The sequence below is a fragment of the Suricata suricatta genome, chromosome 8 (genome assembly GCF_006229205.1).
Source record: "Suricata suricatta isolate VVHF042 chromosome 8, meerkat_22Aug2017_6uvM2_HiC, whole genome shotgun sequence".
In the NCBI taxonomy this organism is placed as follows: Eukaryota; Metazoa; Chordata; class Mammalia; order Carnivora; family Herpestidae; genus Suricata; species Suricata suricatta.
In genome coordinates, this window is record NC_043707.1 from 118,466,288 (window position 1) to 118,491,234 (window position 24,947).

At 55.0% G+C, this 24,947-nt stretch overlaps 1 protein-coding gene across 12 annotated transcripts in view; it reads left to right on the forward strand.

Moving 5' to 3' along the window:
- Positions 1 to 4,691, forward strand: part of ADGRB2 (adhesion G protein-coupled receptor B2) — a 35,879-nt gene extending 31,188 nt beyond the window's left edge. For 7 of the 12 annotated variants that reach the window (XM_029948871.1, XM_029948875.1, XM_029948877.1 and 4 more), the window contains 5 exons: positions 268 to 896; positions 3,216 to 3,251; positions 3,558 to 3,656; positions 3,756 to 3,812; positions 4,209 to 4,691. In XM_029948871.1, the coding sequence (XP_029804731.1) occupies positions 268 to 896; positions 3,216 to 3,251; positions 3,558 to 3,656; positions 3,756 to 3,812; positions 4,209 to 4,394 (1,007 nt within the window). In that variant the 3' untranslated portion in view covers positions 4,395 to 4,691. Of the gene's footprint in view, positions 1 to 267; positions 897 to 3,215; positions 3,252 to 3,557; positions 3,657 to 3,755; positions 3,813 to 4,208 lie in introns of those variants that run through there. The other 5 variants (XM_029948872.1, XM_029948881.1, XM_029948874.1 and 2 more) reach the window with 3 other exon arrangements.
- Positions 4,692 to 24,947: the final 20,256 nt, after the last annotated feature.

Sequence of the window (24,947 nt, forward strand, 5' to 3'; positions counted from 1 at the left end):
GTCAGGACCTGCACTAGGAGCTGACCTAGGGGAGCTCCTGCCTTGCCCTGCCTTGCTGCTGGCCTCCGGGCCAGCCTGAACCCTCTTCTTCTTAACCTGCCTGGGGTGTGAGAGAGTACCTACCACCCACATAGCCATCTCTCCCAAGACCCAGTTTCCCCCTCTGTCCAAGCCCAGAGGGTTGGTATACCTCCCCGGCCTGGGCAGGGGCATCAAGGCCTCCTCTTCCTCCCCAAGAACTTACCTTTCTCCTACCCCTGCTCCCAGTTCTGTTTAAGGAGGTCAACACTTGCAACCCATCTACCATCACGGGCACGCTGTCCCGCTTGTCCCTGGATGAGGACGAGGAGCCCAAGTCCTGCCTCGTGGGTCCCGAGGGCGGCCTCAGCTTCTCACCACTCCCTGGAAATATCCTGGTGCCCATGGCAGCCTCGCCAGGCCTGGGAGAGCCCCCGCCCCCGCAGGAGGCCAACCCCGTGTACATGTGTGGGGAGGGCGGCCTGCGGCAGCTGGACCTCACATGGCTGCGGCCTGAGCCGGGCTCCGAGGGGGACTACATGGTGCTGCCCCGGCGGACTCTGAGCCTGCAGCCTGGCAGTGGGGGTGGAGGTGGTGAAGATCCCCCGAGGTCCCGGCCCGAGGGCACTCCTAGGCGGGCTGCCAAGACAGTTCCCCATGCCGCCACCGCCGCCGAAGGCTACCCCAGCTTCCTGTCTGTGGACCACTCAGGCCTGGGGCTGGGCCCTGCCTATGGGTCTCTACAGAACCCCTACGGGATGACCTTCCAGCCGCCACCACCAACACCCAGTGCCCGCCAGGTGTCTGAGCCAGGGGAGCGCAGCCGGACCATGCCCCGCACTGTGCCGGGCTCCGCCATGAAGCTGGGCTCCCTGGAGGTGAGGGGCTGTAGGGCATGGGGTGGGGGTGGGAGGCCTACTCCCGTGTGCCCGAGACGGTGTCTGAGTTGCAGGCAGCAGCAGGGAAGGGATAGCCAGCAGCACACACTCCTTACCATCTCCCCCCACCACACACATGGCGGCACCTTTGTATAAACGGCACTTGGAACTGCTGGGAGCGTGTGCACAGTGCATGTCTTCCTCCATCTGTGCTTATGGACGCAAGGGAGTCCTGGCTTCTCCGAGCTCCTCAAATGGGCTTGGACTTGGTGCGCTGAGAGCACGCTTCCCTGTGTATTCCTGCCAGTTTCAGTGTCTCTTCGGGGTGACTGGTTAGGATCGGTCTTCCTTTGAGTGGCCTGCAGCTCAGGCCAAGCGTTGGGCTGTTGGGAAAGCCACACCAGGCCCTGGGAGCCTGGGTCTCAGAGTCTGGCAGGTCTGAGTTTGGATCTGGGCGCTACAGGTCAGCCATGAGATCTTGAGCGAATCTCTCTCTCCGAGCCTCAGTTTCCTTGTTTGTCAAGTGAGGAGCCTCTTGGTAGAATTGCTCCAAGGACTAATTGAGTGGTATAAATGCTGGTCTCTGTGTGGAGCAGGTTGCAAGTGCTGGATAATTGGGAATTTGCTGCTGTTAACACCCCTGAAATCAGCCTCAGACGCCGCCCATAGGCCTGTGGTCATTGGCCCTCTCTTCCTGAGAATATACACGAACCCCTTTCTCTCCCTACCTGTTTCTTGTGACTGCTCCACCTTCCCTCAGGCCACGTCAGGGAATTGCTGGGAACAAGCAGGCAATAGTGGTCCCCCGTCGAACTCTAGAACATTCTGGAACTCGGGGAGGGATGGAGGAAAGGTGGCAGGAGTCACAGCTCAGACGCTGTTGGCTGCTCATGTTTGGCCTCAGAAACCTCTCCCCATCCTCCGCACAGAGGAAATTAAGTTAGCAGCTAGAGGTTTGCAAGTTTAGTTTCTCTCCCAAAATGTTTCTTGAACATTTGGTGCCTGCTCCCACTGCAGATGGCAAAAACCGGAAGGCATAACAAAGACAAAACGACACTGGCACTGGGGAGGAGTGCGCTCAGCATCGTGGCGGGCTTTGCTCTGTGGACACCTGCCCAGGGCTGGGCCACTGAGGAGGGGCCGGCTTCGGGCTTCTTGTGTGGGAGGTAGCAATAAATGGGGCGGTATCTTGAGGGGTCAAGGATGACGTCCAGAATTCTGGCGCAGGCGACCAGAGTGGAGTGGAGGCGGAGGAGCGGGTTTGGGGCAGGGAATTCTGAGTTTTTTCAGTTGGGGCACAGCTGTGTGTGGTGCCTGTGGGCATCAGGGGACAGGAAGAGATGTCCCACCACCTCCAGAGAGAGAGAGAGGTGGCCAGAACAGGGAGGACACCCATGTGCATGGTGAAGGGCAGGAAAAGGTCCAGGGCAGAGCGCGGAGGGCCCAGTGTGGGGGAAGCCAGGGTGGACGGTGGAGAAGCAGCAGGCAGGGAGGTGGGAGGCCCAGGAGAGAGTGGTGTCAGAGAGGCCAATGGTGATGACCATATCTGCTGGGCCTGGGACTGGGGACATCTCAGATGGTGGGCTTAGCATTTCTCTGATGGCCCTGGGGCAAGTTCCTTTCCCTCTCTGGACCTCAGTTTCCCCCGTGTAACCTGGGACAGTTGACTTTGGTCTCCTGAGTGTTCCTGGTGCCAAGACTCTAAGGCCTCCTCCTTGAATGGCAATGGGCACTGCGTGGGTCACCAGGGCCTGGACTGTGCTCCTGGGCAAGTGAGGGCCTGCGGGGGCCCTGGAGGGGTGCAGAGGCCAGGGGTAGGGGCAAGGCAGGGTCAAAGGAAGGACTGAAAACCTAAGTCCTTGTGTGTGCAGGGCAAGTGGAGGGGTCCAAGGAGAGGGAAGCCTGTGGCTGGCAGAGAGTGGGGTGAGATGGGGCAGAGGGCTAGAGTCCAGGGCACAGAGGAAGGAGGGTCTGCTCCGTCATCCACGTCTCTGTGACATTTGGCCGTCGTGTGGTCGCACGTCTGTGGCGGGTCTGTGTGTGTGTGCTCTCTGCAAGTGTCTGCCTGCACGTTCAGGCATGTGTGGGAGCAGCAGCGGTGTGGGCAGGGTCATGCCTCAGCTCCTCATCCCTCAGGCCTCCGTCCTGTTCCCACAACCCCAAGGGCCACCCTTAAGTATTCCTAGCTCCTGGGCCCGGGCTGGCAGGGAGGTTACAGGGGCAGATGCAGATGCTGGGTACCAGGTCTCATCTATAAAGCCCCCGCATGTGGTAAAAAGCTTTCTTCTCCTTTGCTGTTTCCTTGGTGCTCCCTCCCAGCGAAAGAAGTTACGATATTCAGATCTGGACTTTGAGGTAAGTGGTGTGCATGTGCACGTGTGTATGCCTGCATATGTGCTTTGGTGGGCATCTGTGGGTGGTGTCTGTCCCTGGAGAGCCCACTCCTAAAATTAGCCAAAGCCCCATTGCAGAGTCTGACCCAAAGACCCCAAGCCTCTGGTTTCCACGGGGTCTTCTCATCATACCCCAGATCCAAGCCCACGCCCCTGCATCGCTCCAGAGTAGAGGGAGAGTCAGGTCTTATCCCAGAGAGCCCGCAGTAGGCAGGGTTGTGGGGAGCCAGGGGGCGGAGCACCTCCTCTCACACCCTGTGGCTCCCAGAAGGTGATGCACACCCGGAAACGGCACTCGGAACTCTACCACGAGCTCAACCAGAAATTCCACACTTTCGACCGCTACCGCAGCCAGTCTGCAGCCAAGGTGAGGGTTCCTCCCGCAGTTTTCCTTGCCCAAAGCCCGGGGCCCAACCTGACACAGGGCCCCCCAGAGTTGGACCCTGACCCGTGGCCCCCATTGCAGAGGGAGAAGCGGTGGAGTGTGTCCTCGGGTGGGACAGCCGAACGGAGCGTGACTGGCGTAAGTGCCCCGAGCTGGATCGGGGTCAGGTGGGCTCCGAGGGGCACCTTCCCTCCCAGCCCGCCTCCCCTTCCTAGGCAACCTCCGCCTAGCTCACTGAGGGTCCACCAATGCCATGTGTGACCCTTGTGAGGCTGCTCTGGGGGTGGGGTGCATTGCCAGAGGCTCCAGTGGGACCTTGAAGAGGGCAGGCACAAAAAAGACATGATCCCTGGGGCACAGGGCTCAGGAGCCCAACTACAGAGCCAGGCAGATCTGGGGTTCAAGTCTCCTTAGGTACCTGGTTGCTGGGTGACTCGGGGCTTCACTAGCCCTCTCCGGGCCTCCTCCGTTTGTCCCGTACGAGTGAGAGGATCCTGGCCCATCTCCATGGGCTCCTTCCCACTGCCCCCACAGGAGAAGCCCAGCCCTGGGGAGCACCCCGGCTTGTCCCAACAGCGGAGGCATCAGAGCTGGAGCACCTTCAAGTCTATGACCTTGGGCTCGCTGCCCCCCAAGCCCCGAGAACGGCTGGCCCTGCACCGAGCAGCAGCCTGGGAGCCCACAGAACCACCTGATGGCGACTTCCAGACAGAGGTGTGAGTGCCACACCGGACTGCCCACCGCGTATAAATATATATATCTCTCTATTTTCACACTCCACTTTGGAACCACCCAGGAGCCGGCGCCCCCTCCCCTTTCCCGAGGGCTGGGCAGGGAGGCGCAGTGGACTTGGCTGGGCTGGGGAAGCCAGACACGGCATGGCCTGGGGGTGCCGGGGCCCTTCCCTGTTTCTCAGAGGCCGCCCCCCCATCTTCACCCCAGGCTGTCTGTCCCTGTCCTGGGCTGGGGAGGGGGGAGGGGAACTTTGTGGGGAATAAACTTCACTCTGTGGATTTTGCTGCTGAGCTGTTTGCTTCCCCGAGGTGAAGGCCCAGCCCTGGGACCCTGACTTTGTTCCCCCGTCTCCTTGGTTCACCTCACTTGGTCTCAGCAAATTGCATTATGGGGTCAGGCCAGCCCTGACTGGGACACATCTTGTCTCCCGTTGGGGCCTGGGTGGGGTAAGCAAACTGGGAATGTGGAAGGGGACTCCTTGCAGCTGGCCTTCCCTGTGGCTGTGATGGTCATGACTGCTATTCACTGGCACTCAGAGGCTGGGCTGCCTAGACTGGAGCCAAGGCAGAGCTTAGTGACCTCCGTTTCTGTGAAATAGGGATGGTAACAGCACCTACCTCATAGGGGAGCTAGGAGGATGAGACGCATTAATGTATGCACAGGGCTCAGCGAATGCCTGGCACAGAAGCTGCCTCTTAAGTCTTAGCTATTATCGCTTGGCACTTGGTCTCATGCTGAGCTCTGTGCTAGGAGCTTCGCACACACAGCCCCCGATGCCTCAGAATAACCTTGATGGAAGGTTTTAGGTTTTCGGATAAGGAACACAAGGCCAGAAATGGGAAGTGACCTGCTCAAGGCCACACTGTCAGAGTCAGAGCTGGGATTTGAAACCCAGGTTTGGTGGACAGTGGAGCCCACCTTCCTACACCGTTATCAGCCTCCCCCTAAGAGGACAGGAGGCTGGAACTCAGCTCCCAGGGGACCTGACTTTCATGGCTGCAGGGGAGCGACAGGGGGCTGGGTGGCAGTGAAGCCTCAGGGGCTTAGTGTGGGTGTGGAGTGGAGGAGCCAGGCTGGCTTGGTGCCAGAGGACTAGGGTGGGAGGCCCATTGCTGGGGTGTATGCTTCATGTGCTGGAGTGGATGGACCCTTGCCCAGTTCCCAGGCGCCCAGGGAAAGGGGGCACAGGCTCTGCAGGTGGAAATGCCTTGCAGCCTGTGCACCAGTGTTTCTGTGGCCAGGCGGCATTGGGAGCGGGGCTGCAGGTGCAGTTGCTGGCCTGGTCATTCAGCAGCATGGCTACCCCTGGGCCACTGCCCAGGGGCTCAGTCTTGGGAGGTGGCTGGCACATCAGAGGGAGGGGCTAGGTGCTGTGGGAGCCTGGAGGGGGCCATGGGGGAAGGGAGTGGCTGCCGCAGCAAGGTGACAGTTAACGACCTCCTTGAGGAACTGGAAGAAGAGCAGCCATGGAAGCACAGGCTCCCTCAGTCTTCTCTAAGTCCTGCCTGTTGTGGGCCTGGTCAGTGGAGTGGGAGTAGGGTCCTCAGGCCTGTGGCCCTAGGTTCTGGGCTTTCCCAGGCCCCCTGAGTTCATATGAACCTTCCAGGCCTCCCTCCCCTTGTGCACCCCGGGCACTTACTGTGTACAGTGCTCTCTCAGGCACGACCCCATTTGAGTCTTCAAGGTAGGTATTATGACTCCCGCACTTTACAGATGAGAAAGTCAGGGCTCAGAGAGGGAACACGATTTTCCCAAACTTGCACACCTTGTAACTTTACTGGGACTTGGGGCTGTGAATGGCAGAATCTCAGTGCTAGCCAGCCTAGGTCAAAGGGAACTTTGTCCACTCAGGACTTGTAAGGCACAGCAAGGACAATGGTGGGCATGTGCGGCTGGCCTTGGGTGATGGGACCCAGGGTCAGAGTGCCGCCGGATGTTCTCCTTACAGATGCTCTGTGTCAGTTCCATGCTTCCAGACAAGCTTCCTCCCCCCTCCCCCCCACTGGGTTTCCTTCTCCCAGCGCCTATCACTCTCTTTGCCCCCAGAGAGGAAGAAACTTTCTCTTGAATTCCAATCAGAAACTCCCCAGTGAGGGGTGTGATTGGCCCCAGGCAGAGGTTGCAGTGCTGTGATGGGCATGATTGGTGCAAAAAAAGCCCCTGGCCCTGCCCTTGGACCAGCAGACACTCCCCCCCGCAACACACACACACACACACACACACACACACACACACACCCCACTACCACCATGCTGCAGGCCAGACTTTCCTCTGAGCTATCACCTAAAGCCTTCTCAGTGCCTTTCCTGTATTCCTGTCTTCTTTCTTCCTGGCCCTGGGCTCCACTGGCCACCGCTGGGATCTCTGGGGCTGAGCTACCATGTGCTTTCCCTTCCTCTCTGTGGTTTCTTGCCGTGCATCTGGTTTGGGGTAGTTTAATGTTCACCTTGTTAATTCTTCTCAAACAGGCTGGAGGCTCGCCACTTCTGTGGCAGAGCTTTCCTGGGGTCAGGGCTTTAATGCTCTGCCCCTCAGTCCTCACTTCCCCAGGCACTGACTTGTGGTGTGACCTTGGACAAGCTGCTGGACCCTTCGCTTGGGCTTCCTTATCTGTAGGCCTGATAGCCCTTCCATTGGGGCTAATATCTAACTTGTCATTTCTTTCCTGGACTTGAATTTCTCACCTCATTGTCCTTCTTATTCTCTCTGCCTCCTATCTCCAGTCTTTTGTCCACCTGGCCCAAGTGTGATCTTTTCAAAATGCAGACCTGGCCTGGCCACTGCCCTACTTAGAAGCCTCCTAAGGATCCTAGAATTAGCCTAGGATGCAAGACCCTTGGAGATGTGACCCTTGCCTACCTCTTGTGGCGTGTGTCACCTCTGTGCCTAGGCACACATCATTTCTTCTGCTTGGGACTCCCTCCTGGTAAACCCCTTCATCCTTCTAGATCTAGCCCAAGTGGCCCCTCTAAGAAGGCATCTCTGAACTCTCTGTCTCAGCAGTTGGCACCCACTGGGCTTCCACAGTCCTGGCACACACCTTCACTGTCAAACTGCTCACAGAATTGTCATTTATGTTACTCTGGTTCAGGTTTGTATGTTCAGTCAGCTCCACACACAGCAGGCATCAGTGAATCTTTATTGAATAAACAGATGGAACGCACAAACCAACATTTGTGTCCTCATCTGCAGAATGGGGATATGGATAATTCTAGTCCAGCTTTTCTCACTGATATTAATCGTGGGGAGCATTTTGTAGGTAAGATCTACCCCTCTTCCAGTTATTCCTTCCTGGGCGTCTGCGCCGTCCAAGGCCCCAAGGTTAAGACAGCCCTGGCTGCTGTCCAGGGTGCTGAAAGAGACCTGCCGCCCTCCCAAGAGGTGAGACATCTTAGGGGCTCCCCAAAGATCAGTTGCTTCCCTTGCCTCCAGCCCATGGCAGGGTCATGGGTGAGCAGACCAGCCCTATGCATAAAAGACCAGACCCTGGGAAACTGCCCAACACAAAAATGAAAACTAAGTATGTAATTTTAAATTTCAAATTCTCCAGTAGACATTTTTAAAAAGAAAAATAGAGGTGCCTACATGGCTCAGTCAGTTAAGCATCCAACTCTTGATTTTGGCTTAGGTCATGATCTCACAATTTATAGGTTCCAGCCCTGTGTCAGGCTCTGTGCTGCTGGCATGGAGCCTGCTTGAGATTCTCTCTCTCCCTGCCTCTCCCTTGCTCACATGTGCTTGCTCTCGCATGCGTGTGCTCTCTCTCTCTCTCTCAAACTTTAAAAATAGAAAAAGAAAACTAGGTGAGATTTATTTTAATAATATAGTTAGCCCAATATATCAAAAAAATCATTTCAACACATAATCAGTAAAGGAAATTACCAACGAGGTACTTTACATTCTCTTTTCTTATTAAGTCTTTGAAATCTAGTGGTTTTTTTGACACATAACGGCACATCTCAATTCAATCTGGTGACATTCTAAGTGCTCAGTAGCCAAGTGTGGCTAGGGGCTACCATATTTAGAGCATAGCTCCAGATAGAATAGGGGCAGTGGCCTTGGGCAAGTCCAGACTCATCTGTGGAAAGGAGGGACAAGTACTACTTGTCTCACTGGGTCATGATGATGGTTCAAGAAAGTGACACAGGGAAAATTCCCAGCACGGTGCCAGCACAAAGTAGGTCCTAAGTCAATGTTGCTGGAGCCTAGGTATTCAGGGGATACAGGTGGATGGGGAGGAGATGTTGGGGAAGTAGAGAAGGTCCTAAGAAGACCTATGGACTATCAGGCCTACCTCAGCAGGGATGGGGGAAGGGTGCATGCTCCTCCCCTCCCTCAACAGCCTGTCTCGCTTCCTTCCACCTGCAGCCACGGACCCCTGGGAAATGGGAGGCAGGTTAGGACTGGTACTTGAACAGACACATTAAAACTCAATAGGGTTTAATTCACTTCCATTAGGCGCCAATTAAAAGGAAATTAGGTGGCCAAAGAGGCCTGAGGGAGACCCTGGGTTCAGGATACTGCCAACTTCTGCCTCTCTGAATTTATTTCTCTCAAGGCTTCTTGCCCACCCTGGCAGTTTATGGGGTCCCACAGTTGGGGCTTTTTAGGGGCAGTCCCTACTACCCTCCATTATTCCTCCCTGCACTCCCCAAGGCCACCAACACCAGGAAGACCCCTACCCTCTTAGGCCCTCAAGATACATGTTAAGTGTCCAGTGCAGAGGAGCCTCCAATAAAGGCTTGGGCATTTCAGGCTAGTGGAAAGGGAAGAAGGGTGTCAAAAGGAGGACTGTTGTGATCAGATTTATATATTAACAGTGTTGCTCTGGGTGGATGGGAAATGGATGGGGGTGGATGCAGAGAGACCAGTGAGGAGACCATCCGTGAAGGGAACTTTTAGTGGAAGTGGCATGGAATTTATATGTGTATAGTGGGTGGAGTTGAAATGGACAGTATGGGAAAGAGCCAAGGATGATTCATGGGCTTCCGTCTTATGCACCTCAGTGGATGACTGTGCCATTAGATTTGGGGCACTGGAAGAGAACCAGCTTGGGGGAGATGATTATGACTTTGGTTTTGAGTGTGTTAACCTGGAAATACCTTGGAGATGGTCAAAGGGGAATTTCACATAGGAAGTAGGTGGTTAGATGAACAGGACTGGAACACAAAGCTGCGCTAGAGTCATTGGTGTGAGGAGGCCGTATTGGAGCAGGCCTGTTCATAGAGTGAGCAAGAGGTGATGAAATGAAGACAGTATATACAATTCTTGAAGTGGGGCTGTGAAAGGGAGAGGAAGCTCAGGGCCCACTGTCGGCTCTAAAGGTGAATTTTCTGGCAAGGATGATGGAATGTTTCCAGCAATGAAGAGGTCATCCTTTCCCACTCCTCGAGATCCTATATGACAGACCCAAAATAACCAGCTCTGCCATTCTAGGAGGCAGGGTCCTGGGACCTGGTAAAATGGATATCATCACAGAAATTGATTCTGCTCATCTGCTGGGCTGCAGGCCAGCCACAGTTCCTGAAGAGGGGATGGAAGAGAGGTGGGCACTCAACAAGACCTCAGCTCTAGCACCTCTGGGAGGAGGAACCTTTGGACTCCCTGGGGAGCTCCCAGGGGACAAGATCAAGGCATGTGCCCTGGGTTCTCAGCAGCCCTTGCCCCTGCTCCTCCTGGCCAGGAAGCAGGGGCATGCCCTCCCCACAATCCTCCCCACTGGCTCTGCTCCAGGCTGGTATGTCCCCATCCCCTGTGGTGCATGGCACAGCCCCAACCATCAATCCAGGCCTCCCTAGAGTCCACCAAGAAAGTCAATATTTAATTTGGGCATCATGTTAATGCTATCGATTGTTGCCTCCCCTTCTCTGCTTCCTCAGGCTCATTTGTCACTTCCCACCTACTGGGGGCTGCGGGGGTGGAGTGTGCTGTGGCCCAGTGGAGGCAGAGCTCACTCTGAGGTTGGCTTGGGAAAACTGGCCTGCACATGAAGGGGCTGCCCTGAGCCACCTAGCTTCCGATTCGGCCTGAGAATCTCTGATCTGCTTTGGTTGAGTTTCCTGAGCCCTGTCCCCAGGGAGGACAGAGTTGGGAGAGACAAGAGAGGTCAGTCTTCCTCCCAGGCGGGAATTGAGTCTAATTCCTTATAGGGTCCATAAGCAGAGCAGCTGCGGTTGGAATTGAATGGTGGATAGAATCTGTGACGTATGCCACTGTGGGAGAGAAGTGAGAAGTGAATCCTAGGACCTAGAACACAAGGGCTATTCCATTCAAACTTCTGAAACCCCTCTGGATGCCTAGCATTGTGCCTCTATAATGCCGTGGGACCCACAGGGAGACCTTGAGACCAGGATCCAGCTCTAGGCCGAAGGCGGGGCTTGGGAGTACTTTGAACTTAGAACTCAGCCGGGCAACAAAAGAGGCCAAGGGGAGGGCAAGGTCCATCTCAAGGCTGTGCTGGGTTTCACTCCACAGTTTGTTCTTGTCTGGGGATCCAGATCCAGGCAGGTGGGCTGTGCCCCTTGGCATTCTTGCCCAGTGTGGCCTACCTACCATTGGGAGGGGAATGGAGTTAGATTGGAAGCCAGGCTTATGCTTAAATTGCAGCTGAATGGCTTTGGGCAAGTTAAATAGTCTTCCTGAGTCATAGATTCTTCCTCTTCGAAGTCTTTTAGGGCCTTGGTCACTGTACAGTTGTCAGAGGGCTAGAAGTGGGCAGGGCAAGCCTCAGTGGCCCAGAGGGTATCACCAGAGTTCTTGCACTAAACACCTGTCAAATCTGGTGCAACCTTGAGAAGCTGCCAACAATGCTGCTACAGGCCACTTGCTATCAGGCCTGGGCCACCGTGGCACCTTGGCACTCCTCATTATCCAGACCCCATAAGCCAAGACCATACCACTGAGGGGATAGCTGGGCCAGGCCTTCTAGCACTGGTTGACTGAATGGTCCAGCTTGGGGCACCAGTCAGATGACAGCAATGCACACACACACACACACACACACACACACACACACACGAGCAGAAAGAAATTCTGCTTCAATAAACTTATCCAGAATTTTGCAATTGAAAAATCTGAAAAGAAGTTGTTTCCATTTCAGGATACGTGTAAAGTATTATGCTTCATAGAATGGTATTATTTCTATTATGAATTATGTATGAAGAACACCAGACTCTTTCCAATGGGCGGGGCATTTAGATAGCTTAATCTGGCCCAGGTGACTCCCATCCTGAGCTGCCCAAGGACGCCTCTCTGGCCCAGCTCATCCACTCTGAGCCACTCAGTCAAGTCTTGAGTCAGGACAGTCTGAAGTGGTCATTCATATATTCAGTAAACATTGTCCACTGCCAGCTCATGCTGGGCCCTGAGCTGGGCACTGACAGTGTGAAGAGGAGGAAGATGTAGTTTCTAAGAAGGAAACAAAGGAGGAGGGAAGCAGGGGGAGGGATGAATTTTGTTTCCTCAGCCCATCTCCTAGGGGCCTTCTTTTGCTCTCAGAATAAAGTTAAGCCAGGGTGTTGGGGCACCTGGGTGGCTCAGTCGGTTGAGTGCCGACTTTGGCTCAGGTCATGATCTTGCAGTCTGTGATTTCCAGCCCCGCATCGGGCTCTGTGCTGACAGTTCAGAGCCTGGAACCTGCTTCGGTTCTGTGTCTCTCTCTTTCTCTGCTCATCCCCCACTCATGCTCCGTCTCTCTCTGTCTCTCAAAAATAAATAAACATTAAAAAAAAAAAGAATAAAGTTAAGCCTTCCCACTGTGTCCTGAGAGGTGGGGCCTGATATGGTCTCTGCCCGCAGCCCTGATGTGTCCCCTGCCACTCTCGCCTCACTGATGGACCTCCAGCTATGTGGCCTCCTTTCTGCTCCTCGAACACATTTCAGGCTTTCTCCTGGCCCAGGGCCTTTGCATGTGCTACACCTGCTACTTGAAACACTCTTTCCTAGTGATTTGCTTTGCTGGCTCTACATTTTTTTTTTTTTTTTTTGCTTAAAGTCATCTCCTCAGGCCCTCCTTCCTTACCCCTTGCCCCTCTGAGTCACTTTGTATCACATCACATTTTGTATCACATTGTATATTACAGTCTAAACCTTCCATAGTTCTGCTGCCCATCCTCTCCCCTCTCCCCCCTCCAGAAGGATTTACAGCCCCCGTTTCCTGTTTATTGTCTGTCTCCCTGCCACCAGACTGTAAACCTCTAAGGACAGAACAGGGTGTTATTCATTGACATACATACCATTGCCTGGCGCATGATGTGAACTTAATAGATATTGTTGAATGAATGTGGAATTGAAGGTACCCATAGGACATCCAGAAGAGGGGGGAGGTACCTGGAGCTAACGCTCTGGCCCTTCATGCTCTGCCACAGGCTGCTGGTGTCTGCATCTAGACCTGGGGGTGGAGGGAGGGTATTGTATGTGTTAGCATGGAAAGGAGGAAACCCCACAGGACACCAGCCTCAGGGCATGCATATTGCAGGAGGCTCATTCCTTGCATATTAACTCGCTGCTGGACTGGCGGCTCTGGCTCCTGCTGCATCTTTCACGGTCAGGGCCAGTGGTTGATTGGGAGGTGGGGGTTGGGTGCACAGAGTATCAATGTCCGGAGGACCACATACACCTTGGCACGAGGGTGTCCTGTGCAGCAATACAGGCAGGGGGCTTGTTCCCAGGTGGCCATGCAGGGGTGCTACCTGGGCAGCTGCGTGTCTGAGCATGCCCTGCCCTTAGCTGGCTTGCAGTGCACGCAGGTGAATGGCGTTTTACATGCCATCCCTTGCAAGCTCCACTGAGAGAAGGAAGGGCCTTCGAGACCATTGTGTTCCACCCCAACCCCCCACCCCCCTGCATTGTGCAGAGAGGAAAAGTAAGGCCCACAGAGGGAAGAGAGGTTGCTTGAGGTCACATCACGAGTCCATTGGAGGGTCAGGGCTAGTGTTCAGTGAACAGTGAGCATTTATGGAAAACCTATGGTATACGTGGCGTTGTGTGGGACACTGGGGACTCACCACACTAGAGAAGTCACAATCTGGGAGCTGGGGCTAGGGGAAGAGAGAGTCAGACATAGATGTGAGCGGTAGGCTCCATGGGCTGAGCTTTGAAGACTAATTGAAAGCTCAGGAGGCAGAGGAAAGGAAGGAGCACTCTAGGAGGAGGGTGCCATGTAGGCAAAGGAAGCAAGGAGGCATGAAACAACCCTGCAGGTCTGGGAAGCCGTGTGAATCGTGTGGTTTGGCTGGAGAGGAGAGGAGAGGAGGGGGTTGGGCTGCAGAGATGAGGCCACCAGGGAGACAGATTCTGATCACAATGGGCCTCCCGGGACCACGTTAGGGGTTTGGGTTTTATTCTGAGAGTTGCTGGGGAATCACTGAGGCAGACCTGGGTTTGGGAAAGGTTTCTGTCGCTACAGAGGAAAAGTGAATTCGATGTATACACTGTGAGCACTTACAATGTGCCAGGCACCCTGCTAGGTCCTGATGATTCAATTCTGAATAAGGCACATGGTCTCAGCCCCGCAGTGTGGCTACAACAGACAGGTGTGGCAGGTAGAAATCTTGGCACACAAATTCAAGAAATACTCCATTTCTGTATTCTTGTTAAGTCAGCTCCAGTCTGACTCATGCTAAGCCCTTTCTTACGAATTGGCAGAAAATGCAATCTCAACCATCACCGGGGTCCCCTGCCACCTCCTCCAGATTCTCCTGCAAGGACCTGCTGTCCCACTTAGGCCTAAGCATGGAGGAGGTATCACCTTTGATCATACAGAGATGCCCATTGTCTTAGTTTACGTGGTCACTGAAGGTTCGGGTGCTTAGCTGTTCCTCTGTTACTGAGGTTAGACCCTCCTCCACCCCCACCTGAACTCCAGCCTCCCCAGATGTGCCACTGCTCATCTTCCACAGCTCCCACCACCAGTCGGGGGAGGGGGTGCTGCTGGACACATGTCCCCACCACACCCAGGACCCCGCTTCTGCAGCTAGCTGCACTGTCTCCATTCTCTGCCCCTGTCTGCTGCCACCCTCTTCTCCCCATCCCTTGGGAACGCCTAGCACAGTCACTTTCAGAAGGTTAGCTTTTCTGAAAGTCAGAATGAAGCACCAGCTTCAAACAGCTTTTGTGTTCAGCCCTGCACAGTTCCCTGGGGCCAGGAGAACCAAAGGGCCTTGCTACCAGCTTGGAACAGGAAGGGGAGCAAAACAATTAACATATCAATACATTATCCTATCCCAGGAGTGGGTAGGTGACCATAACAGTGACTCTCTGAGACAGCTCGAGAGACTGCAGAGACACACCCCACACCAGGATGGGATGGCCAGGCAGGAGCTCAGACAAGGATCGCCAGACTCTTTCCTAGGGTGTCAGGAAAGGCCTCCTTTCTGCCAGCCTGAGCCCAGAAGAGAGTGAGGACAAGTGTTCCAGAAAGGAACAGCAGATGTGGAAGGCCTCTTGGTGAGAGCCAGCAGGGGTGTGTGAAGAACTCACAGTTGGCCTTCGTGAAGGAGGTGGGGCAAGGTGGTGAAAAGCCAAGGTTTGGAGTTCTGGACCATAAAAAGCCTTTGAAAAATATTAATCAAAGGAGGGACATGACCAGATTTCTGATATAAAACACCACTTGGCTGGTGGTAGAGAATGGATGGGGGAAAGGGTGAAATTGGAGGTGGGGGCAGCGGCTGGCAGGAGCTGCAGAGATCCAAGGATTGGCTGCCTGAACCTGGGGCAGTGGCCTTGAGGGACAGAAGAGAACACCATCCATAGATCATTACCAGAAAAAAGGGACAGGACCTGGAGCTGGGGCGGGGCGGGGGGGGGGGGGGGGGGGGGGGGGGGGGGGGGGGGGGGGGGGGGGGGGGGGGGGGCGGCGCGGAGAGGGGGAGGATTAGGGGAGGAGAAGCCTTCGGATGACTCTCTGGGGTCAATCCCTGAGATGGAGCAGATTGGGTCAGGGAGGATGGTGGTGTGTAGGTGCCAGCAGGACACCCTGGGAGAGGAAGGAGTTGAGGTGCAATGGTCCCCTCCCCCCACCCCACCTCGGCATCCCCTCTGCGATTCTCAAACATCCCGCTAGATGGAGGACTGGTGCTAAGAGACCGCTCCCCTCCCATCCTTGGTACCTCATCCTGGGAGGGATGGACCTTCACTCGGACCTCCCCCCCTCCCCACCGCGTCCCTGAACTCGCCACGAGAGCGCAAGTATTTGGGGCCCCCACTCTCCAGGACTGTGGCCTCAACCTCTAGGGTCCAGGAGTGGGGGTATCAGCCCAGAAACCTTTTCCCCAGCTGTCTCGGCATACCGCCGTGCGCCCGCGAATACAGCCGTGTTTCCGTGGCCCGAGGGGCCTCAGCCACTTGGACCTCAAAAACCGGCCGGCTCCCACAGATACACCGTCAGCTTAGAAACATCCCTGGCAACCACCCCGCGACCCTCTCCTTCTGCCCGACCCCACGCTGAGGGTGGAAGCACCCGTTCCTCTCACTTAGGTCCCGCCCCCATAGGCAGGCCTACGTCCAGTCCCAGGCGGTCAGATGCCTTGCAGACAAGATGCAAGTTTGGCCAGGGCCTGCGGAGCCAAATAGGAGGCGGGGCCTAGGGTGGAGTCGACCGTGGGTGTGGCCTGAGGGCGTGGCCAAAGTCGTCGAGGCAGGGCAGGCCGGGGTAGGGGGGTGTGTTCGGGATCCCCCGAACTTGGAAGCTTCCTCCCCTCTCTCCCTAGCCACTTGGCTTGCCCAGGGGGGCCCCGCCCGCTCTGGCCCCCAGTCCAATAACCAGACAGACCCGCCGTCGGGAGGCTCCTGGCCCTACTTAGCAGAGGTCATTTCTCGGGAGGCCGCGCCCAGCTCCCTGGAACTGCCAGGCCTTGCAGGGAGGAGAGTGGATGGGGGATGCATTCTCCGGCCTGTGCCAACTCCCCTGCAATTCTCCCCACCCCGTGTTTCCATTCTTTTCTAGACAGACAGCTGGAGGGCCTGGGGCTTGAGCCGGGAGTGGGAGGAGCTAGTCAGGCCCCTGTGCCTCTATGAGGCCCCCCTTTCCTGCCCCTCTGAGCTCAGGCCTGGAGCAAGCTCTAAAAATAGACCTAGGCGCCTAACGTGCCCACCCAGGAGGGGGTCTGGGATGCTTGAATCACCCAGCCGGCCGGGCCTCCCCTCATCTCTGGGAGGCGGGGCCAACCTGACGGGCCAGGCATCACTCCGACTCCATTGGCTGGACCCTGCGCTCTTGGCTGGGCCTTGTCTCCCTCCCAGGCCCTGAGAACTGGCCAGGCGATGGCAGGCCAGGCTGGGCGTAGCAGTAGCAGCCACAGCCTGGAAGGATTAGAAGTTCTCGGCCCTGATTTATTTAGTTGTTTTTGTGCGTCTGGCGGCGGTGCTCACCCCCCCCATCCCTCCCCCGCGGGACACTCAGGTCTACACCTGCCCTTCTCTCCCGCCCAGGTCCTCCGGGCTGTTCTAGGCTTCTGGGTGGGAACCTGAGCTCCGAGCAGTAAAAAGTCCCAACTTGGATCTTACAGATTCTGGAGCTACCACCCCATTCTACAGATGGGGAAACGGAGTCCCAAAGAAAGGAAAGTCCCAGAGTAGACTGTACGGTGAGAGCCCTGGACTCCAATCAAGCTCTGCCTCTTAGCAAGCCGCTGTCTCCTCACTGTAAACTGCTCAAGTTGAGGATGAATAGATGATACTTACTTTTTAGAAAGCAACAGAGGCAGATTGGGGGTTTCACTTGGGTTCAACCCCACCCAGCTCAGCAAGTTCATAACCATCTCTGGCACCTATTTTTCTCCCCTCTGGATGTGCAGAGGAGGATGAATGGGTGATCTCCCCTACTTGGAGCCACTCAGCTAAGGTGGTGTGAGCACAGTCACAGGGAGGCTGGGATGGACGTGTAAAACTTGGCTCAGAGCAGGGAGCGGGGAGCAGGGAGGGGAGGCGGCATTGCATCTTAGGCTTTGCACAGGTCTGGCTCACCAGGTCTGAGGAGGGGGCATGTTTGGGTCAATCCAGGTTTAAGACCCGCAGACCTGGAGGGAATGAGGGGGCTCAAGAGTTCCCAAGTTCAGCTTTCCCTTGTTGCCAAAGGGCAGGGACATCTCCCCCCTCACTCCTCCCACCCTCTCACTTAGCCGAAGAGTGCACTGAGGCAGACCCTGCCCTTGAACCCAGGTCCACAATCTCAGGCTCTTTCTGCCTACTTCCAAACACCTGTCCTCTTTGTCAGGTCTTCTCTGAATGGTCAAGGCTGACAGCACTCCAGCGGGTTTTCTTTCTTTATCTATCACTTGTTATTTAGGCCGCTTCGTGGGGGGAAGAAAAGCCTGACTTATATCTGTCAGAAATGTCATTGGCCTTTCAAGACGACATGAAATCAGCTATGTAAATAGTGAAGGGGCCAGGGTGGGGTCAGATATGAACATAGCTGTGAGATACAGGGCAAGAATGAATGACTAGTACCCCCCAATAATAGTAACGTTAACCATGGACATTTTTGAGTGTCTCCTATGGGCTTGGCTTAGTTTCCTGTGCTTATTTAATCCACCCCCAAATTCCGTGTGGTTAGGGTTATCATTAATACCCCATTTCATAAATATGGAAACCAAGGGCTCAGAGAGGTGAAGGAATTTGCCTAAGAGAACAAAGCCAGGAAGCAGCAGAGCCAGGATCAAACCCTCTCCAACTTTGATTTTATTTTCTCCCTGGAGGAAAAAGTGGAATTTTCACCCTGAAAGTCCCCTTCCTCTTGCCCACTCGCTCAGGTTCCCTTGCTGGCCCAGTTGCCAGGGTTGCTAGGCGCCCCCCCAGCCCAGCCCAGGGGAACCGCTGGAAGGAGGTGGGGCTGGAAAACAGCAACGCTTCTCTCCACCCAGAGATTCCAGGATTCAAGGATTTATGAGTCCAAATGTCTGAGGCTTTTGCATGGAAAGGAAGAACCTGGGAGTCCCTGGACACTGTCCTCCTCACCACACCTCCCCCAGGAGGGCGGTGGAGACTTCCTGGTGGTGGGGGGGAGGACTCCTGGGCCTGCCCTCCAGGGCAGGGAGCTTGTCCTTTTTAGGGGCTGGGCCCCTTCTTTCATTCATGCGGCAGAAATTTATAAGGCGGCTTCGTCTCTGTCACAGGCTCTGGGGATAAAATGGCAGCAAAAGCAGCTCTTCGTATGGCTTATAGTCTCGCAGGGGACAAAGACACTCAGATAAATCAGTGGCTGATAATTGATTAACCCCCCTCCCTCTTCCAAGCTTCTATTAAGATTTACCTCTTCTGAAAGACTGTCCCCCCCCCCCCCGCCCCCGGAGTGCGAAAGAAGGCGAAGACAGTCTCAAAGTGAAGAGTGTGGAGGGCAGGTGGGCTGGGGGGCCTGCGGAGCGATGGTGTGTGCTGGGGGGGCAGGGTGACTCTTTTTCATCACGTGTACAGAATAGCTGGTGTCTCCCGAGGCCCAGGAACCGTATCATCTCAGGTAACCTTCACGGAACCCTTGTGAGCTGCGAACAGTCTGTTTCACTGACAAGGAGGCAGAAGCTCCCCGCAAGGGGGGAGGGGACTTGCCACAAGTCACACAGCTAGGAAGTTCATTGGTAAGGTGGGGTTTGAACCTACTTTTTCTCGGCCTGGAGACCCCTTTCTTACCTACTATGCTGAGTTCCTGTTTGATTTTTAGGGGAAGAAACTAAGGTCCACAGGGGACCAGGGATTGGCTAAGAGTCACACAGCACAACAGGACTGACCTGCCTTGGGTGGTAGCCAAAAGGATGCTTGGGTGCTGGTATCGACTCTCCATCCAGGGTCTTGGGAGGCCAATGTTCTCCCCAAAAAGGGATTGCTGGGGGTGGGGCAAGGCTTGGAGGAAGGCTGGGAGCCAGCTTAGCCTGGGGGTCTTCAAGGCTGCCTGCACTTCATCCTCACTTTGTTCCAGGATGGCCTATGGGACAGAGGCCCTTTGGGGTGCCTTTTTAAAAAAAATTATTTTACATGTTTATTTTTGAGAGAGAGAGAGAGAGGCACACAGAGCATGAGTGGGGGAGGAACAGAGAGAGGAAGACACAGAATCTGAAGCGGGCCTGGACTGATGTGGGGTTCAAACTCACAAACTGTGAGATCACGTCCTAAGCTGAAGTCGGAGGCTTAACTGACTGAGCCACCCAGGTGCCCCTGGGGCACTGTGATCAATGAAAGCTACATCCCACTGCTCCTTCCGTGTTTGTTCTGAGATGACACCTCTATGCAGGCCTGGGGAGGTGGCCGGTAGTCAGGGTAGTCAGGAGAAGAAGTGTCAGTCCTTCACCTTCTGGGAGCTTCTGGTCGTCTGGGGAGGCGGAGAGTTGCCTGGCTGGTGGGTCCTTTTGCCCCAAGGATCTATGAGCATTTACTAGGTAGCCAGAACCATAAAAGTGCCTTTCCCTTCGTCATTATCTCCCTAAATCCTTTCAGCAAACTCTAAGTGATAGACTTTGCCGTTATCTCTGCTTTTCAGAGGAAGAGGTTAAGCCACACCCCCTGGTTATAAAGCAAGCACAGCCAGAGCCAGGATTTGAACCAGGGACAGGAGATCTAATCCCAGGCTTTACTGCAGGAGTTCTCCATGTGGTCTCTGGGCCAGCAGCCTCTGCATGGCCTGGGAATGTGTTAAAAAAGGAAACTCCACTGAATCAGAAATCCTGGGGGCTGCTGTCTTTGACAAGTCCTCCACGTTTGAGGACTTCTGTCCTCCTGCTTTTTTTTTTTTTTTAATTTTTAACATTTATTATTTTTGAGATAGTGAGACACACAGAGTGTGAGCGGGGGAGGGGCAGAAAGTGAGGGAGACACAGAATTTGAAACAGGCTCCAGGCTCTGAGCTAGCGGTCAGCACAGAGCCCATCGCGGGGCTTGAATCTACGAACTGTGAGATCATGACTTGAGCTGAAGTCAGCCGCTTAACTGACTGAGCCACCCAGACACCCCTGTACTCCTGCTTTGTAGCACTTGGGCAATGGCAGGTGACTGATTAGGATCAGGAGTTCAAATCTCAGAGCTGAGTTCAAATCTCGGCTCCACCACGTCCCACCCTATGACCTTGAGCCTTAAATCTTGAATCCTTGCCTTTCTAGCCCACGAAGAGGCGAGAACAGTGCCTTACCTCCTACAATTGCTGCTGGCTGGGTTAAATGAAAGAGTTGGTCCCATATGACAGATGGAAATAAAACAACAACAACAACAACAACAACAACAACAAGGAAGGGAGGCTCAGAGATGGAAAAGGACCTGTGGCCAGGATTGTTCCCAGAGAGGGCTCTGCCCTGTGCTCTGTCCCCAGATGAGCAGTTCAAATCCATTTCCCTCCTTGCCAGCTGTGTGACCTTGAGCTGATGACTCACTCCTCTCTGCCTGCATCCCCACACTCAGAACGGGCATCGCAATAGTGCCTGGGTCTCCTGTGGATGGTTGTGAGACTAAGATGAGTGCTTCCACATTTGGTGCCAGCCAGTGCGTTAGGAGGGCTCAATAAATCTTAGCTGCTGCTATTTAAAGACAGAGCCAGGATCAACGCTGGTGTCTTCTAACGGCCTCCATCCCTGGTCAGAGTGGGAAGAGTTTACCAGCGGTCAGAGAGCGTGGGAATTCTGAGAAGCAGAATTTTCCCCTCGGGGTTGAGCAGAGTTTCTCTGCCTCAGCACCGCTGACATTTTGGCTTGATAATTCTTTTATTAGGAAGGGACCACCCTGTGTTCTGTAGGATGGTTAGCAGCATCCCCTGCCTCCATGCCCCCCCAAGTTGCGACAATCAGAAATGTCTCCAGACATTGCCACGCGTCCCCTGGGGAGCACAATTGCCTCGGTAGAGAACTACTGAGGTAGAGTAACCAGGCAAGGTGCTTTGAGGTGCTTTAGCACACGAGGTGAGGTGGGTTTGTGTGGGATCCGACGGTGCTACCTGGGAAGGCAGGAGCCCAGGGTCACACAATGGGTAGAGGTAGGACTGGAATCCAGGGCTCTTGTGCCTGTCCCCTCCCAAAAGGTGGGCTCAGCCCAGGGGACAACCAAGTTGGGGCCCAGGATGCCTAGCATGTTCTGGTCATCTCCACATCTGTGACACTGCTGTCGGAATCTGTGTTCCATTCCCAGGAGCTCCAGGGCGGTCAGACTGAGCTGTGCCTGGTGCCATGTTCGATTGAAATAAGGCCCCCTGGTTGGGCATCGGTACATGCTGCCAGGGCCGGGGCTGCCTGTGTGGAGCCTGCCACGGCCCTGCAGGGGAGGTGGGCATCAGTAGAGTGGAGCACTGGCCCACCCGCTGGGACCATAAAGCTGCCACCAGAGGTGAAAGATGGGTCTCTCTGCCACGGGGATGCGGACAGCCGTGGAGATGTGGAGGCAGGGCTGATTTAAGGCTAAGAGATGGAGAGAGGGAGAATGAAACACAGAGCCAGAGAGTCAGAGATACAGAGCCAGAAACAGAGACACAGGCAGAGACAGACAGGCAGAGACAGAGACAGAGACTGGGTGAAGAGAAGCAGGGAACAGGGCAACTCTGAGATAGAGACAGGAGAGAGGGACAGAAAGATACAGAAAGTGTCAGGAAAAGGACAGAGACCAGAGACACAGAGAGACAGAGATTCGGAGTTAGCGATGCAGATGCCCAAAGAGAGGGACGCAAGACAGTTAGAAGCAGAGAGGGAAAGGCAAGAAGGGAGAGCCACAGAGGGGCCAGGGTCACAGGGAAGAAAGCAGGCTAGAGAGCCGGAGGTTGACAGAGGTACAGAGAAAAGAGTCTGGAGAGAGTGGGAGACAGCCAGAGTCATGCAGAGATGGGACAGAGACATGCAGAGAAACCAAACGAAGCAGAGAGTGACCTTGGCCCTCTGGTCTGTTTCTCCTCTACAGCCCAGAAGCTGCGTGTGTGTGGGTATTTTTGCACATGTATACCTGCGTGCCTACGCTTGTGGGGGATACTTCCTGCATCTGCGACTTCCCTAGTGGATGTCTGTGGGGTGCCTGGTTCAGCTGTGGGTGGTGAGTACCAGTGGATGTGGCCCCTTGTGGAACCTCCTGCTTATGAGTAGAGAAAGGCAGGACACGGGCACACATGCCCATGCACACACAAATACTGCGGTTATATGTTTAACACAAATATGAGTTAAAACCGACTCGTGTTAAGGAGCGACTTTGAGTTTCCTCTGGATCTGGTGGTCAGGGAAGGCCTTTCTAGGAGGCAACTCTGAGGGGAGGCCCAGCAAAGATCAGGGGCAAATCCCTCCAGGCAAGGGGAGGGGTTGGTCCAAGGGAAAATCAACCTGGGGAATTCAGGACTGAGAATGGGGGGTAGGGGAGGAGGTACAGCTTTTGGGGCGAGGTTGCTGGACAGGAAGGCTGAGGCCAGCTCATGATGGACTTAGTAAGGCTAAGGAAAAGATCTGGGGTTTTAATTTGGGGGAAATGAGACCCTGAAAATTGGAGCAGGAGTGTGAATCCAGCAGGTACAGATTTACAAAGGCTTATTCAGCTGCTGAGGGGGAAGTAGGGGTCGGGAGGCTCCTGTGAAGGTCCAGGCAAAAGAGCGTGTGGCTTGGGTGAGGGCGGGGAGAAGCGCGAGTGCCTGCAGGCTGCACTTTGGGAGTACAGTCCACAGGCCCGCATGGGGAAGGGGAGGAACAGAGGAGAACGTCTAGTTCCTTGGCCTCAGCATCTGAACGAATTATGGTTGCATTTACCAGAATGAGGAAGATAGGAAGAGGCAGAGCTGTTGGGAAGGATCCAGAAGTCTGCTGTGACCGTGAAGTGTGTGTGTGTGTGTGTGTGTGCGCGCGCGCGCACGCTAGGGCCCAGGTATGCACCTGTGTGTGTGGGGTTCAGACCCCCTCTGCTTGGCTGTCGTGGGACCAGGCCCCGTCTTGACTCTTTCCTCCAGCCTCATGTACTGCTCCTGCCAGATGGGGATTCCCCAGTGGCCAGCTGGGACAGTGGGCTGGGTGGCCCTCAGGCACAAGCTGACATCTGGGCATACCCCACCCTGGGCCCAGGAGGCTTGGTGGCCCCACCCGGCAGCGGCAGGCAGGCTCCAGGGCAGCTGGTGATGATTAGCCGCGTTGATTACCTCGTGGCGATGCCATCTGGGGTGAGGGCACTGAGCCCAGCCCCACAGGATACCCCGCTAGCTGGCATGTGGAGCTCTCTGGGGCGGAAGCACATAAATGTGGCAGCAACACTTGTGTGCGTGTATGCGTGTACACGCATTGGTGTGGAAGGGGGGTTCTGTGGGAACGGCCTGCGTTGATGTGCACACATGTGTATGCACTGCAGATCCGAGGGCTTCTCTGCTTGCATAGGTGAGTAGTTACACCTGTGGGCACAGGCGTGTGTTTCTGTGTGCACGGGCATACATCTTTCTGTGTGTGCACGCGTGTATCTGCATCTCCAAGTACATGCAGAGCTGCGCGCTTGCACATGTCCAGGGATATACTTCTGTGGGTTCATACGTGCTCACATGTGTCTCTGTGTGTCTGTTTATGTGAGGACTCACGTGTGTGTGCCTGTGTCTGCAGAAGTATAAGTGCCTCCATATGCAAGCGAAGTCTACACATGTGATGTGAGAGAGCATAGCTGTATGTTCCTGGATACACGTGCACATGCGTGTCAGAGTGAGGAAGGGGCATAGGTGTGTGTCTAGACTGTGTTTCCAGTGTCTCTGGGCATAGGGCGCACCCCAGGCTTGGCTGTTCTTGTGAGGGGCTTTGGGGTGCAATGGGGGGTTATCTGCATTCCTTCTTCTCCGGTCCCTCTGGCTCTGGCTGCTCTGGGTCCAGCCCTCCCCTCCTGCCTGGGAGAGTCAGATATGAAGGGGGGAAAGGTGAGAGACGCCTGGGATGGCACTGTGGTTAAGAAACGTGTGCCTGGAGTCCAGACTAGCTTATTGTGGGTCCCTGGTCCACCACCTACTAGCCATGTGATTCTGGGCAAGTTGTGCTATTTTTATGCTTCAGTTTCCCTCTCTGTAAAATGGGGATAAGAATAGAATTCTCCCAGGGCACCTGCATGAATCAGTCAGTTAAGCATCTGACTCTTCATTTAGGCTCCGGTCATGATCTCACGGTTTTGTGAGTTCAAGACCCATGTCAGACTCTGTGCTGGGATTCTCTCTCTCTCTCTCTCTCTCTCTCTCTGCCTCTCTCCTCCCTTTCATAATGAGTACACCTTAAAAATTTAAAAGAAAAAATGAGAATAGAATTCTCCCTCCAGGGGTGGTTGGGAGGAATAAAGGAGTTAGCCTCTCTGAAGTTCAGTTAGCACAGACCTTGACCTTTGGTTCCCAAGTGCCCCCCTCTGGGACAGCACCCTAGGGGCAGGCAGAGCCAGAGCTTACCCACCCCTCAGGCGGGAGTGCCCAGAAAGCCCCACCCCTCCACTTCCCGCCTGCTGAGCTCAGCACTTCCCAGGCCCCACCACTGTCTTAGCCACATCTGGGACGGCTCCTTGGGATGGGACCACAGTGGGGCTCCTTTTGTGGCCTTGGTTGGGGTTTCCGCTGACTCAGCGCCTCTGGCTCTTAAGGCGGGAAATCCCAGGCCT